At 47.2% G+C, this 14942-nt stretch overlaps 1 protein-coding gene and 1 pseudogene across 1 annotated transcript in view; one reads left to right on the forward strand and one right to left on the reverse strand.

The window, feature by feature from the left end:
* Myo5c (myosin VC) overlaps positions 1-14942 on the forward strand; it is a 74260-nt gene that overhangs the window by 8706 nt on the left and 50612 nt on the right. Inside the window, exons 3-9 of the mRNA XM_027411146.2 lie at positions 1382-1547; positions 2957-3101; positions 4962-5118; positions 7338-7481; positions 10125-10206; positions 11155-11262; positions 14494-14600. Coding sequence (XP_027266947.1) covers positions 1382-1547; positions 2957-3101; positions 4962-5118; positions 7338-7481; positions 10125-10206; positions 11155-11262; positions 14494-14600 — 909 coding nt within the window. The remainder of the gene's footprint in view (positions 1-1381; positions 1548-2956; positions 3102-4961; positions 5119-7337; positions 7482-10124; positions 10207-11154; positions 11263-14493; positions 14601-14942) is intronic.
* On the reverse strand, positions 8328-9778 carry LOC100765186 (annotated as a pseudogene).

Genomic DNA, 14942 nt, shown 5'->3' on the forward strand with positions numbered 1-14942 from the left:
GAGAGATGTGGGCCAAGCCCCAGACGGATACTGTGAGGTGGGGAGAGAATGTGACTGTCTTCCTGGCCTGTCTTGTTCAGTGTTCACCTGGCCAGCCACACCTTCCTCAGAAGGCAGGGTTGAAGCACATATAGAGCGTCAGGGATGAAGGCCTAGCATTTGCCAGGGGGCAACTGGTCCAGGATCAGGCTTCAAGAGTGGAAGCTTGAGAATGAGAAGGTAGACAAGCCAGCTGGCCAACCTCTCTCCAGCCCCATCCCCTCTCTGGCCTGAGCTTCCCCCAATAGTAAAATAAGACTGGAGGCATTGAGATGCTGTTATTACTGGGGGTGGGGGTTCCAGTCTTTTGCAGTCAGGATGCCATGAGGGACCCCAACATCACCTTCCTCTGCAGCAGTTGCTTTGGGGAATCCGATGTTTAGCTCCTAGGAAAGAAGGGCCAGACTGGGGAAGTCATTCACCCACAGTTGAGGATGACAGGGATAGCCCTGGCACAGACTGCCCCATATCAGAGCTCATTCAGACACTTCTCATCCCCAAGTGTGTCAGCCGAGGAGATGCTTGGTGACTTCAAAGCCATGAGGCACTTTAGCCTGGGTTATCTCAGCATCAGCATCTTTCCAGGAGTACATCCCTGTGGCCCCTATGGTGGACATAGGGTGGGGCTGCTGGATGCCTGCTCATTGCTTCTTATCACCCTTCATTACAGCCTCTTCAGCTCTGAGGACCCCTTCAGAGAGGAGGGAAGTCAGGTGTGTGTGTGGGGGGGGGAGTGACTTGCTCTAAGACTTGCTCTAAGACATACTCGGTGCTTTGTTCCCCTAGAAAGAAACACAGTGCTTTGGTCCCTGGATCCCAGTTTTTCACTACCCAGAGTCACCTAGGAAGGCTATTTCCTTTCTCCTCTACTTAGCATTTCTAAGACAGGTGTGGTGACACTCAATTTCCAACAGTGCTGAGGCAGAGGATAGAGGGTTTCAGGTTAGTTTGTACTACCCAGTGAGACCTTGTGTCAAAAAAAAGTTATAGGGGCTGGAGAGATGTTTCAGCAGTTAAGAGTACCTGCTGCTATTACAGAGACCCAGGTTCAATCGTGATGGCTCACAACCATTTGTAACTCCAGTTCTGAGGGATCCGATACCCTCTTGTGTCTTCTGCAGACACCGAATAAATGTCATGCATATACACACGCAGGCAAAACATACACACATACACACAATCTCTTAAAAAGTTGTGGGATGTTGTCGTCTAAGTTTGGTTTTTGTTGTTGGTTTAGTGTGAGATACGCCTTTGTGGGAGCTAGATGGGAGAAAGGAGACTGTCTAGCGGAAACATCAAAGGCCCCCTGTTTCCAGGAGTTTAGATCTATCTTTGTTCATAGGAGCTGGACTACCCTGTTGACCCAGGGTCACTTCCTCCACTTAGAAACCCAGACATCCTTGTGGGTGAGAATGACCTCACAGCCCTCAGCTACCTCCACGAGCCGGCAGTGCTGCATAACCTCAGAATCCGCTTTGCAGAGTCCAAGCTCATCTACACCTACAGCGGTAAGGAGTGTGCACCTGGAGGCCTGCTCTCTGAGTGTCCCAAGCATGCTGGGTGCCATGTCTATGCTAAGCATTAAGAGAGTGTGTAAAAGGAGGCATCTGTGTGGGGAGAATCTTTCATGGGAATGAAGATGGGCTATGAGGAAAGCAAACACCGTGGGCTTGTGTTTGAGTTTCTCACCAGACCCCACACGTGTATTACTTCCTGGGACATTGTTATTACTGATGCATTTACACTGGGAATTGCAAAAATGCAGTTCATTTCCTATGTGTCACCCCATCCAGCCATCAGAACAACCCAGAGATGAAGATGACTTGTTGAAGATGTGTTACAATCTTTTATGCTGTGGAATATCTGTTTAGTGATGCAAAGATGTTGTGTTCTTTTGTGTTGCATTTGTTTAACTCTGTAAAGCTGTGCTATTTGCCTGTCTAAAACACCTGGTTAGTCTAATGAAGAGCTGCACGTTCAAAAGCTAGGTGGGAGAGGGATAGGCGGGGCTGCCAGGCAGAGAGAATAGATAGGAGAAGAAAGAAGAGGGAGAAAAGGAGAAGGGGAGGACACCAAGAGCCAGTCACCCAGCCACACAACCAGCCACACAGTAAGAAGGAAAGAAAGGTATATAGAATAGAAAAAGGTAAAAGCCCGCGGAGGCAAAAAAAAAAAAAAAGGATAATTTAAGTTAAGAGAAGCTGGCTAGAAATAAGCCAAGCTAAGGCCAGACATTTAAAAGTAATAATGTGTATTGGGAGCTTCGTGGCAGGCCCCCAAAAAGTAAAGAGAAAAAAAAAACTGCAATGACTGTCAGGTAACGAAGATTCATAGCATTCAGTGACCTGACCCAAGTCAAGCAAAGGTTTTAGGAGTGGCAGAAGGGGCCTTCTAAGAAGAGTCTGGGGGGGGGGGAATGGTGTCCTCATCTGTTTTCTGTTGCTGAAATAGAATATCTGAGACTGGAAAACTTACAGAAAGCAGTTCAGCTCATGGCTCTGGAGGCTGGGATGCCCAAGAGCATGGCTGCTAGCACCTATGGAACATCTGGCGAGGGCATCCCAATGTGAGACAGAGCAGGTGTGCAGACTTCAGTGTCTCTTCCATCGTGACCACTGTGGGTCCTCACCCTCAGCACCTCACCTGATGCTAGCAATTCTCCAAAGACCATCTCTAGGTGCTACTAAGATGTGAAGGGGGTTAAGTTTCCAACCTACTGACTTCTGAGGGCACAACGGTGGATGGAGATGACACTAAAACCAAAGCCCCACCATCCTGAACATGTTTCATAGCCTGTTTGTAGAAGTATCCAGAGTTGGACATTAAAAAGAAGTGTATTCAAGGAGGCTCTCCCTCAAAGGAGCAGATGGGGTAACCCCGTGAGAGTCTGGTGACCGTGCCTCACCTCTTTCTTCAGGAATCATCTTGGTGGCCATGAATCCTTACAAACAGCTGCCAATCTATGGGGATGCCATCATCCATGCCTACAGCGGACAGAACATGGGCGACATGGACCCACACATCTTTGCAGTCGCAGAGGAGGCCTACAAGCAGATGGCCAGGTAGTTTGCTTCCAGGAGGACCTTCCTCAGCTCTCCCAGAATTCCCTGCATTTTCTCAGCCCTCGTAGTGAGTTCACTAATAGGGACTGTGAGGCTGGGTGGCGGGTGCTTTGCTGGGTGGATGGCCATAATGAAAAGGTGACAGTCACAGGGTGGCTAGCCTGTCTAGAGACTTTCTGGTTCTGTTCCTTGGTGGTCACAAGTCAGGCCTTCCATCTGTTTCCCTGCAGCGTGTTTGCCTGGAGGAGGACCAAGTGACTCTGCACTGAGATGTTTATGGTTGATGGTTTGATTTTTATCTGTTTAAGGAGGCAGAATCCACTGCCAGAAAAGCACAGGTTCTAGCCACAGGTTTGGATTTTAACCTGATTTTGTCACTTTGCTTTTCATGACCCGGTAGAATTTTGATTTTGCTACTGAACGTTTACATAAATCCTCCTGTAACAAAAACACCAGGTTCACATTCCCCCACCATCTTCATACCTGAGAACGAGGAAAGGATGGATGTCTGTGCTGCACCAAGCAAACCAAGGTTGCTTCCAATCATAGCATACCCTGACTCTGGAACTTTCTAGCTGCTGAAGGCCTCCAAGAAACCCCTGAAGTATAGTCTGATGGCAAACATCTGAGATTACAGTCTGGTCGTCAACAGTGTGAGGTCAATGAAACTGTGGCTTGAAAAGCTGGAGGTATTATTTTTAAAGCAGCCACATTATGTAACTTAACTGTGTAGGCTTAGAGAGCACATATGTCCTCAAATGTATTTTGAATCATTGCTCTTAAAATAATGTCCGTAGGATGTGCAGGCGTTGCTAACAGGGCTGTCCCTAGAGCCCCCTGGAAAGCTGTCCTGAGCCTGGCTAATTTCGGGCAGTTCACTCCATCTCTTACAAACATGGCTCTCTGGTCCTAAGCTTACACTTTATCTATATAAGCAGCATGCTTGATACTGAGAACCGCCTTTCCTCCTGGGAGGCCAAACTCCAGTGTCTGGGAATCACAGACCCCTTGATGTGTGGGTTCCAGGCAAATAGGCCTTCACACTTGCATGAAATCCATTCCCTGAGGCAGGACCATGGCCATCTTGAAACAACGCAGGAAAGCTCCTGGGAAGTCTCCACCCAGTTTCCTGTCTTCACACCATGGCTTAGCTTGCTCGGAACCCTTTGGTGGTCATCGATCCCAGCTTTGGTTTTGATGGGTGAAGCCTCATCCTTCTAGTGATTGCTGACCTTGGCCTTGGTATTGGGGACCTTAACACAAAGGGACAGGGGACATCAGCAGGAAACAGTGTGTGTTCTCAGTGATCACATATAAGAAAAAGCTAGAAGAAAGTACATTGAATATTTGAACCTATGGGACAGTTCCCTATCTTCCAGTTTTCCAGACCTTTTTCTAAATTAGATAGGTAGGTAGGTAGGTAGATGATAGATAGATAGATACATAGATAGATAGATAGATAGATAGATAGATAGATAGATAGATAGATAGATAGGGCCTTTTGTTTTGCTTTGGTTTGTTTTTGTTGTTGTTTATTTGAGACAAGGTTTCATGTAGCCCAGGTTAGCCTCTAACATCCTATATAGCTGCAGATGACCTTGAACGTGAAATTCTCCTGCTTCTGTTTCCTTAGTGCACCATGCCTGGCTTATAGGGGGGCCGATGGTCAAACCCAGGGCTTCGTGCATGCTAGGCAAGCACTGTACTAGCTGAGCCACATCTCTGCCCCTAATCACTTCAGTTTCAGAGACAGATCTTGCTGTGTTGCCCAGGCTGGCCTTGCACTGTACTGCTGTTTCAACAGAGGAAAGTTAATGTTTCTCAGCGTATCTCAGTGTGTCTCTCGTGTGTTGGTTTTAGGAACAATAGAAATCAGTCCATAATCGTGAGTGGGGAGTCGGGAGCTGGCAAGACTGTTTCTGCACGCTATGCCATGAGGTACTTTGCCACTGTCAGCAAATCCAGCAGCAACGCCCACGTGGAGGACAAAGTCCTGGCATCCAATCCCATCACTGAGGTGGGCACTGCATCACTGCAGGAGATGCTGAGGGTTGGGGGCTCGGGTTGGAGGAGGCGGTCTGGCATGAACCATGCTTGTTGATATAGCTTCCTGCCTTTAAAGACCAAAGAAGTGGGAGTGGGAAGAGTAGGGATGTGTGTTCTCTGGTAAGATTGGAGGAGGGGAGGCAGAGTGGTAACTGCCATCGTGTTCTCTACCTACGGCACTGGACGTCAGACTTGAAGACCCCAAATGTATACTGACACTCCAGGGGTGATCCCCAGGTACACGGAGCTCACAGGTGCTCTTCAGTCAGCAGGCATCCACTCCCCCAAGCTGTTTGTAAGTCACTCTAGAGTTCTGTGAGGGAATTGTTTGAGCTTCGGAAGGCTAAAGTCAGTGGTAGAGTACTGACAGCTTACACCTGGGCATATGCCCCAGCTTCATTCTGAGTCTTATTCCTTTCTCCAGTGGGGCAAAGCCACCACAGAGCACCCCAGGATGAGCAGGCAACCCCAAGAGAGGAGGGGCACCTAGACTGCACAGGGAAGGGACCCCAAGGCCAATACTATATGCCTTACAAAATGACAAGAAGATTCAAGAGAACAGGCCTGGCAGCACAGCCTGTGACCCCCAGAGCCCTCTCCCTGATTTCCAAATCAGGACCTTTAGGGACACCCACTGCCTGCTTTGTTTAAACCACTGTGTAGCAGTGTCCAACATAACAGAAATAAGCAAGACCTGGTCTTTAAGATAAGGACCCTTGCTAACAGAGGCATAGTTTTAAATGAAATAACCACAAGGACAGAAAGGGAACTGAGCAAGCCTTAGGTACACAGCTAGAGGCACAGACTGGCACATGGACACGCAGATCACCATCAAGAGAGTAACAGGAAAGTAGTCCAGAAGAAATGTCATGTGACCTGCCTAGTGAATGGCAGTAGAACTATTTGAGATTTCTGTTCCTGCCAGGCTATAAGTTCCATGAAGGTGGGACCACACCAGTTAGGTTCACTCTTGCGGACCAAGCCTGTGACTCATTGTAGGTACACACCAGACATATGTCAACAGAAGCCATAATGATCTGGGCAAGAAGTGTAGTGTGTGTACACAAGAAAGGCCTCCCACCCACCTGTAATCCTAGCACTTGGAAGACTGGAGCAGTAGGATGGTAAGTTTGAGGCCAGACTGGACAGAATGAAAATTTGTTTTTAATAAAAAGAGAGAGAAAGGAAGAAGAGGAGGACAAAGTTTCCTTCTAGGTGGAAGGTGTTCAGGCAGAGAAGGAGATTCAAGAATGAAAATCAGCCTGGGAGGTGAGGAAGGGCACTTTGTGTGGCTGACTAGGAATAAGGCTAGGGATGAATACACGATGGGTGTGAACTTTCTACTGAACCTCTATAAACCCTGCCTGGACAGTTGACACACTTTATATGATTTCCTCTTTTGTGGCTACCCACTCTTAGTCCATTCAGGTGCTGTAACAGAGGGCCATAGGCTGGGGGCTTACAGAGACCAGAGGTTTATTTCTCATGGTTCTGGGGCTGTAGATGTAGACCCCCAAGACCAGGTGCCAGCACAGCGTGGCTCTGTGAAGATTCAAGTGTCTTCACATGGCTGAGAAAGAGAGCAGGGAAAGCTCTTTGCTGAAGGGTCTTTTTTATATTAGTATGAAATCCCCTCCCCTAGGGCTCCACCCTCATGCCTTACCAAAAGTCACACTTCCTTATACAAAAAAAAAAAAAAAAAAAAGTGAGGATTTCAATGCACAGAAGTTTGGACTTGTGAAGTGGCTCAGTGGATAAAGGCATATCCAGCCAAACCTAAGGACCTGAGTTCAATCCCTTGGACTCACATGGTAGAGAGCAAAAGTCCTCTGACTTCCATACATGTGTGTACATGTACCCACACACATACACAAAATGATTTTTAAAAGAGTCATGTGGCTGTGCAAGGACATATCCAGTCCACAGTAGCAATCAGTCCACAAGATGCATTAGTTCCCATATTGCAAGTAGAGGAAGACATGGAAAAGGAAGTTAAATTTTATGGCATTCTATGGAAAGCAGAAATGGACCTCAGGGCAGTGAAGCCCAGAATCCATGTTCCTTCAGACACAGGGGAGCCAGGCTGCCCTTCCTCAGGCCCAGGCCCCTCCACAACCTGACCAGCCTCCATGCTTGAGATAGGATTGTCACTGATAAGCACCCCTGTGATGCCCAACACTGTGGTTCTAGGCTGTTGGAAATGCCAAGACTACCCGCAATGATAACAGCAGTCGGTTTGGGAAATACACAGAAATCAGCTTTGATGAGAGAAATCAGATCATTGGTGCCAATATGAGAACCTATCTCCTGGAGAAATCCAGAGTTGTCTTTCAGGTAAGGATCAAAGTATTAAGTCCCCTTTCCCAGCTCTAAACACTGCTTACATGCATAGACTCATTAGACAACCTTCTAAGTCTATATCCTGAAAAGTCCAGTTTGACTGCCTTTCCTTTGCCCTTCGGTTTCTTTGTCTGTTCTTTTGTTGTTTTGTTTTATTTTGTTTTTTGAGAGAGGGTTTCTTCATTTAGCTCTAGCTGTCCTAGAACTTGCTTTGTAGACCAGGTTGGCCTCAAACTCATAGACATTCCCTTGCTTTCTGCCTCCCAAGTGCTGAGAAGTAAAGGAGTGGGCCACCACTGCCTGGCTTTTTCTTTAAAAAAAAAAAAAAGCTGAAGTTGATATATAGATGCAATCTCCTGAATTGTAGAATTAAGAATAAAGGGGGGGGGCTGGAGAGATGGCTCAGTGGTTAAGAGCACCAACTGCTCTTTCAGAGGTCCTGAGTTCAATTCCCAGCAACCACATGGTGGCTCACAACCATCTGTTATAAAATCTGGTGCCCTCTTCTGGTGTGCAGATGTATATAGAAGCAGAATGTTGTATATATAGTAAATAAAATCTCTTTTTAAAAAAAAAGAATAAAGGTACTGTTTTTTAATTGGGGAGAAAAGAAAACCCTTGTGTATCTTTCTCGAACACAAACACTGAAGCAGGCAGAGCCGCCAGCCTGGCTTTCCTGTTGGTGAGAGAGAGGATTAGAGTCGGTAAGTAGGGGCAGGGAGGGGAAAGACTTTTCTGTGAGTAAATGAAGGAACTTCTTTTTTTTTTATCTTTGATCAGGTTTTTATTCAAATAGGCTGTCTTTCTTAGCTCTATGGAATGAAATAGATTTCAATAGTTTTAAGCAGCAGGCTTTTTCTCCTCCGTGGTAGGTTTCTTCTCTGCTGGTTTCTTCCCAGCTGCTGGTTTCTTGGTAGTTGCAGCCTTTTTCCCTGCAGGCTTCTTCAGCTTCCTGACATCCACAGGCTTCTTTTCTTTCTTACTCTCTGCAGACTTCTTGTCTGTTGCCCCTTTCTCCGATTTGGCTGCCAGTGCTGCTGCTGCTGCTGCTGCTGCTGCTTCTAGTTTCTTCACCCGCAGTTTGTGATTTCTGGCCTGGTGAAGAATGGTATTCCTGCACATAGTCTTTGTGTAAGGGTACAGCTTCAACATGATTCTCAGGTTCTTCAGTGGGTTCTTCTCCAAGACTCTACGATGAATCTTCTTGTGTGGTGCTCAGAGGACTCTTTGGATCTCTGGGCTTTTCAAGGTTTTGCTAAGGTTTGTGTTCATCTTCTTGTGCATGGGAAAGTTATAGTTACTCTTGAGGGAAGCAGCCTTACGCCAAGTGCCATACAGCTCATCTAACTTCCGGCAGGCACTCAGTTCAATACAGAAACATCCCACATGCCCACCAGGAGCAAGCTTCAAAATGTTCAGCTTACTTCCATTAAGCAGAGTAATACCAGGGATGTTCCTGAAGACCTTGATGATACCATTATCCTCATTATAGATGATGCAGGGTCCCCTGCTCTGGATACGTCTTCAGGTTCTCACTTTGCCCTTGCCAGCTCTCAATCTCTGAGAGGCATAGACCTTTTTGATGTCATTTCAAGCTTTAAGTTTCTTAAGCAGCTGAACAGCCCCCTTGGTCTTCTTGTAACCTTCAACCTTATCTTCAACTACCAAAGGGAGTTCAGGGACTTCCTCAATGTGATGACCTTTAGACATCACCAAAGCTGGCAAGACTGAGGCAGCCAGGGCAGAACAGATGGCATATCACTTTTGGGTTGTGTTCACTCTGCTGTGCCAACAATGCCAGGTTTTGGTTGGTGCAAACATGCGGCCTCCCCGGCACATATTTCCAAAAGCACCCTGGCCAGAACGGTGGGTTCCTCCACCTCGGACTCTAGGAATTCAAGTCACAGCTCTGCCAGTACCCCAGGACTCAGCACTGGTCTGATGACCTAAGAAGTATTAGGTACTAAGGCACAACAACCCATGACTTTTTTATGCATGTAAAGGCAGTATCAGAATAGCCAAGTAAAATCACATGGCTCAGAAACACAGACCAAAGGCATTACATCACCCACTGCAAAGGATAAATGGAAATCCATACCTGCCAATTCACTCACGGCATAGGACTGTCTGTTGTTTTTCCTTAAGTTTGTGTGAACAAAGTTCACAATATCTGGTCGAATGGGAGCTTTGACCACAGCTGGCAAAGTGACATTTTTGCCAGATGACTCCCCTTTTTCAGAGTACACCGATATGAGGGGACGGGCACAAGCCATGATGGGGAGAGGAGAAGGCCACGCTCCTGAAGGAACTTCTTAAACACATTGGCCAGAGCAACAGGAAGCCTTGAGCAGCCCAATGACATCACAGAAGTTTCTGCTCATAGAAATCACGCCATTCCTTTGCATGGGATATTTCCATTTAAGTATGTTTTCTGGGATGTCTGTTTGAAGATCATGTCCTGCCCCCAGTTCTCACTCAGTGATGAGGACAGCCAGCTATAAGCTGGCCATAGGAAGCCATGTCCATCCCCAGGGAATCAGCCATCCAGACTGGCATCTAGGGGCCTCAAGTTGAAACCCTGGCATTTTCATTGGTTAGAGAGTTGGTGTAATTTGGGACCTTTTCTTTCTCTTGCAGTCAGAAAATGAACGGAATTACCACATCTTCTATCAGCTTTGTGCATGTGCACAACAGTCAGAATTTAAACATCTTCAACTAGGTAGGTGGCCGGTGGCAAATGAAAAAGGCTCTTTCCTGAAGGTGCTTAAGTTCTTGGTTTATTATTGCACAACTTAAGAAACTGTTTTCTCTAAAACACAGAAGGTGGGCTTTAGAGCTGAATGCATGAAGAAAATCAGGTGGGTCAGCTATGGCACCACACAGTCTCAGCACTCAGAAAGCAGAGGCAGGAGGATCACCACAAGTTCGAGACTAACTTGGTCTGCATAGCAATTTATAATCTACTGAGGACCACATGATAAAATACGCCCCCCAAAAGAGAAAGAGCTAGGGATATATATAATTAATATTATTTTTCAATAATTTATTTTTATTTCTTTTCATTGGTGTTTTACCTACATATATGTCTGTGTGAGGGTGTCAGAGCCCTGGAACTGGAGTTACAGACAGGTGTGAGCTGCCATGTGGGTGCTGGGAATTGAACCCAGGCCCTCTGGAAGAGCAGCCAGTATATCTCAGTTGAGTGCCCACCTAGCATTCATGAAGCTGCAGGTTCAATCCCCAGCCCTGCAAATACCAGGCATGGTGTTACATGCCTATAATCCCAGGAGAGGTGGAAGCAGGAGTGTTAGGAACTAAAACCAGAGCTTCACACTTAGTCCTGCTTTTACACCTGCTTTGCTGTCAAATGTGGGGCCTGGATGAGACCTTCATTTGGCTGAGTCTTGGCTTCCGTTTCTTTAATATCCTTGTAAAGTGTTTGATAGTGCCCATTAAGTATGAACTTCCTTTCTTGTTCCTTCCTTCTCCCCACCCCTGTCTTTCTCCCTCTCTCAGACAGGATTTTATGATGCAGCCCAGGCTAACCTTGAACTTAGTTCTGGGAAGCAGAGGAAAAGCACCATACCTGGCCTTTTCTTATTTCTGGCATTTATGTATATCCAGATTTCTGAGATATGGGTAGAATCAATTGTCCTTTCTGTCCCAGGGAGTGCTGAAGAGTTCAACTACACCAGAATGGGAGGTAACACTGTCATCGAGGGTGTAAATGACAGAGCTGACATGGTGGAGACGCAGAAGACATTCACACTACTGGGTAAGCAACATCAGGCTAACCAAGGAAGTGCACACTTTCAGGGCATGTAAGAACATGGCTGGGGAGCTGGAGAGATGACTCAGTGGCTAAGAGCACTGCTTGCCCTTCCAGAAGACCCAGGTTTGCCCGGCACCCAGTTGGCAGCTCACAGCCACCTGTAACTCCAGTTCCAAGGAATCAGATTTGTCTTCTGAACTCCGAGGGCACCAAGCACTCAAGAGTGCATATGGAGGCCAGCACTCATACACATAAATTGAACTGTAAAATAAAGAACAAGAACTGGAGACACTGACACTATCCAGTATCAGCTCTGCCTTGTACAGAGAAGCAAAGAACATTAATGGCCAGGGCCATCACTGGACTGTGTGAGGTGTCAAATGCCTCAGCCAGCGAAGGCGATGGAAGCTGTTTCTGCCTGCTGGCCGCTCTTTCCTCCAGTTGCCTGGGCACCACCATGTTAGACCCACTCATATAGATCGTTGTCCCCATTTCTGCCATTCAGCAGCCCTTCCCTTCCTTTCCCCAATGAATTGGCTGCTGTTGTGACCCTTGGTCTCTGTCAACAAGTCCACACCTCAGGCTCCAGGGACAGGACCTGGCACACTCACGCTGGTGTCTGATATTGGAGTGTCTTTGTCTCAGGACAGACCCTGACTTACCGAGGTTTGCAATTCATCACATACGGTGCCGGTGAGGTTTGCAGTTTGTCATATACAGTGCTGAGGAGGCTGCACATTTTTGTCCCTGAAAGGCCTGGTGGCCAAAAGATTTGGTTAAAGACCACAAAATGCCAGCAAGGTGCTCCAGGCTCTGTGGTTTCCTCTGCTTTTCTTAGTCATTTCTTTGTCATTTGTCACATCAACCACCTGCAGGTTTCCCAGGCTTACCTGTCATTCAACTCCCAGACTCAATGAGCTGAAATATTCTATGTATTTATGGTCTGGTGTCTTTCATCTTTGAAGCAGAGAAGATTTTTTTTTAGCTTTCTTTTTATTTATTCTTTGTGGCTTTCACATCATACATCTTGATCCCACTCGTCTCCTCGTCCCATCATATCTGCCCTCTGCCCCTGCCGCCTCCCCCTCAAAATAAAATTTAAGAGGAGAGAGAGAGAAAGAGAGAGCGCGCTAGCTGGGTAGTGGAGGCCCACCCTTTAATCCCAGCACTTGGGAGACAGAGGCAGATAGATCTCTATGAGTTTCAGGTCAGCCTGGTCTACAGTGAGTCCAGAACAGCCAGGACACAGAGAAACCCTGTCTTTAAAAAAAAAAAGAGAGGGGGGGGAGAAAAATCTCACTGTAGTGTGACACAGTGAGCCACACAGCACACCCTTTAGTCCATACATCTTTACTTGTAAATGTTCATTGCAAACAGTCATTGGTCTGGTTTGAGGCCTCTGATTTCTGCTACACCGTCAAAACTGGGCCCTCAGTGGGACTCCTCTTATCCTGTTTTTGCCATGTATCATGGCGATCCTGTAGCTTTGGGTCTGCAGGACCAGCCCCTTCATGTGTTCCAGCAGATCATAGATGGGGTGGGTGTTGGGATGGGTCAACTCATAGCCTTGGTTCTGGATAGCAAAACAGAAGATTTGCAGCATCTTGAGATTCTTTAGGAAATTGACCTCCTTGATGATCCAGAACCCCAGGTTTCCTCCCCAGAAAGCTTAGACGGCACCAGCTGCCCTTCTCTGGCCTCAGGGCCCAGTGTTTTGCTGGGTAGCAAGGATGGTGCTGGCCTCCATTCTGCCATCTATCCAACATGGGCCAGGGACGTTGGACAGTGATGAGAGGGTCCCAGCATCTCCCGATGTTCACAGATTGCTACAACATGCATGGCTGCATCCCGATTAGCAACAGCCCATGTCACTGCTGGCAGCTAGACACATGGTACTCCTAGCAGCTGGCTTAGTTTATTTTTGGCACCAAAAAATGGACCAAGTCTCTCTATGTGTATTCCACATGCATCAGTCAAGATCCCAGGGGTATTATAAGGCATCATCAAGACAAGACCCGAGAGGGAGAGTTTATTTATGAAAGGACCAACACAGAGAATGTGCGTGAGGTTGAGGAAGCCACCACGGACAGCAGCGACCCAGGAAGAGTGGCAGAACTGTTTTTTTGCTTCTATCTGTATAAACTCAATGTTGTTCTATGAAAGGAGACTCAGGTAAACTCAGTTTCAGGCCAGGAACGGAGACTTCTGTGAGGCAACACAGCCAAGCAGAGACCATGTTACACAGAAGAGCGCGGGTACACATGCGCAGAATGAAGAGCCGGGGAGGACATGCGCAGAGCTTCCTTCTCTAGCTCTGCTTTAAGCTCATCCTCCACCGAGCCTTACTCCTCTTTCCTCTCCTTTTCCTACTCCTCTGGCTCTTCCCATTGGCCATACCCCTTCTCCTGTCCCTTCTCCTCGTCCTTTATCTCCTTCCAAAGCTCTCCATTAAGCAGACCCAACCAGAGACGCAAGGACACAAGAACCCCTTGCCTTGATCCGCAGTGGTTGTTCTGAGGGGACTGGGGAGGGGGTGGTAAATGGAATTCTTCACCCTAAGAAGGACTCTGGGAGCTCGTGAGCAAGGAGGAAAGAAAACCTTTAAAATTAAGGGTATAAACATATCAGAGCCGTGTGTCCTTGGAACCTGACTTATAATAGCTGCTCAGATAGGAGTTGTTTTTTGTTTTCATTGTGGTTGTTATTGTTGTTTTGTTCTGGGCTTTGTTGTTTTTCTTTGAAATGGGGTCTTGAGTAACCTAGAGCCTCAAACTTGCTATGTGGGATGGTCTTGAACTTCTAATCCTCCTGTTCCCCACCTCCTGAATTACAAGAATGTTCCACTATACCTGATCTCTGTGATGCCAGGAATCAAGCCCAGGGCCCCCTGCATGCTAGACAAACACTCTACCAACTAAGCTATCCCCCTAGCCCTAGATACACATTGTACCCTCTAGCAGCCCTGGAGAGAGGAAGCTCCACTAGCTGCAACATTCTTATATAGGGAGGGAACTGTGAACAGCTTGTCTCTAAGACCCCTGTCCCATGACAAGGCCACTTCACACCCCTGTCCCATGACAAGCCCACCTCACACCCCTGTCCTATGACAAGCCCACTTCACACCCTTGTCCCAGCTCCTGGCGCTGGAACTGGAGAGTCTTGGAAGAATCTGGGTGCTGTATTGTGGGCATAGAAGAACAGCAGTGGCCTGACTTGGGGAATGTTTGCTTTCAGGTTTCAAGGAAGATTTTCAGATGGATGTTTTCAAGATCCTCGCTGCCATCCTACATCTGGGTAATGTGCAGGTCACCACCGTGGGCAACGAGAGGTCTTCAGTCAGTGTAAGAGTCATGTTCACTTTGCCCTTCCTGGGTGTGAAAGTCAGTGGCACAGCTCATGGCTCACTGGCCTTCATGGATGAGCACCAGCCATGGTTTGACCTGCTGGGCAGACTGGTTTAGCAGGAACGAGGAAGAAAGCTTTCCAAGGGTTATCTTACTGCCTTGTCATAGTGCGTGTGTGTGTGTGTGTGTGTGTGTGTGTGTGTGTGTGTGTGTGTGTTATATGTTTATGTGTTCTTTTATTCAACAACCATCTATGGAGGCTACCGTGTGCTACCTGGGGTTGTTGTAAGCTCTATGAAACAACACCAAACCAAACAGGAATCCCTGACCTCATGGTGT

Source organism: Cricetulus griseus, chromosome 4, assembly GCF_003668045.3.
Source record: "Cricetulus griseus strain 17A/GY chromosome 4, alternate assembly CriGri-PICRH-1.0, whole genome shotgun sequence".
Classification (NCBI taxonomy): Eukaryota; Metazoa; Chordata; class Mammalia; order Rodentia; family Cricetidae; genus Cricetulus; species Cricetulus griseus.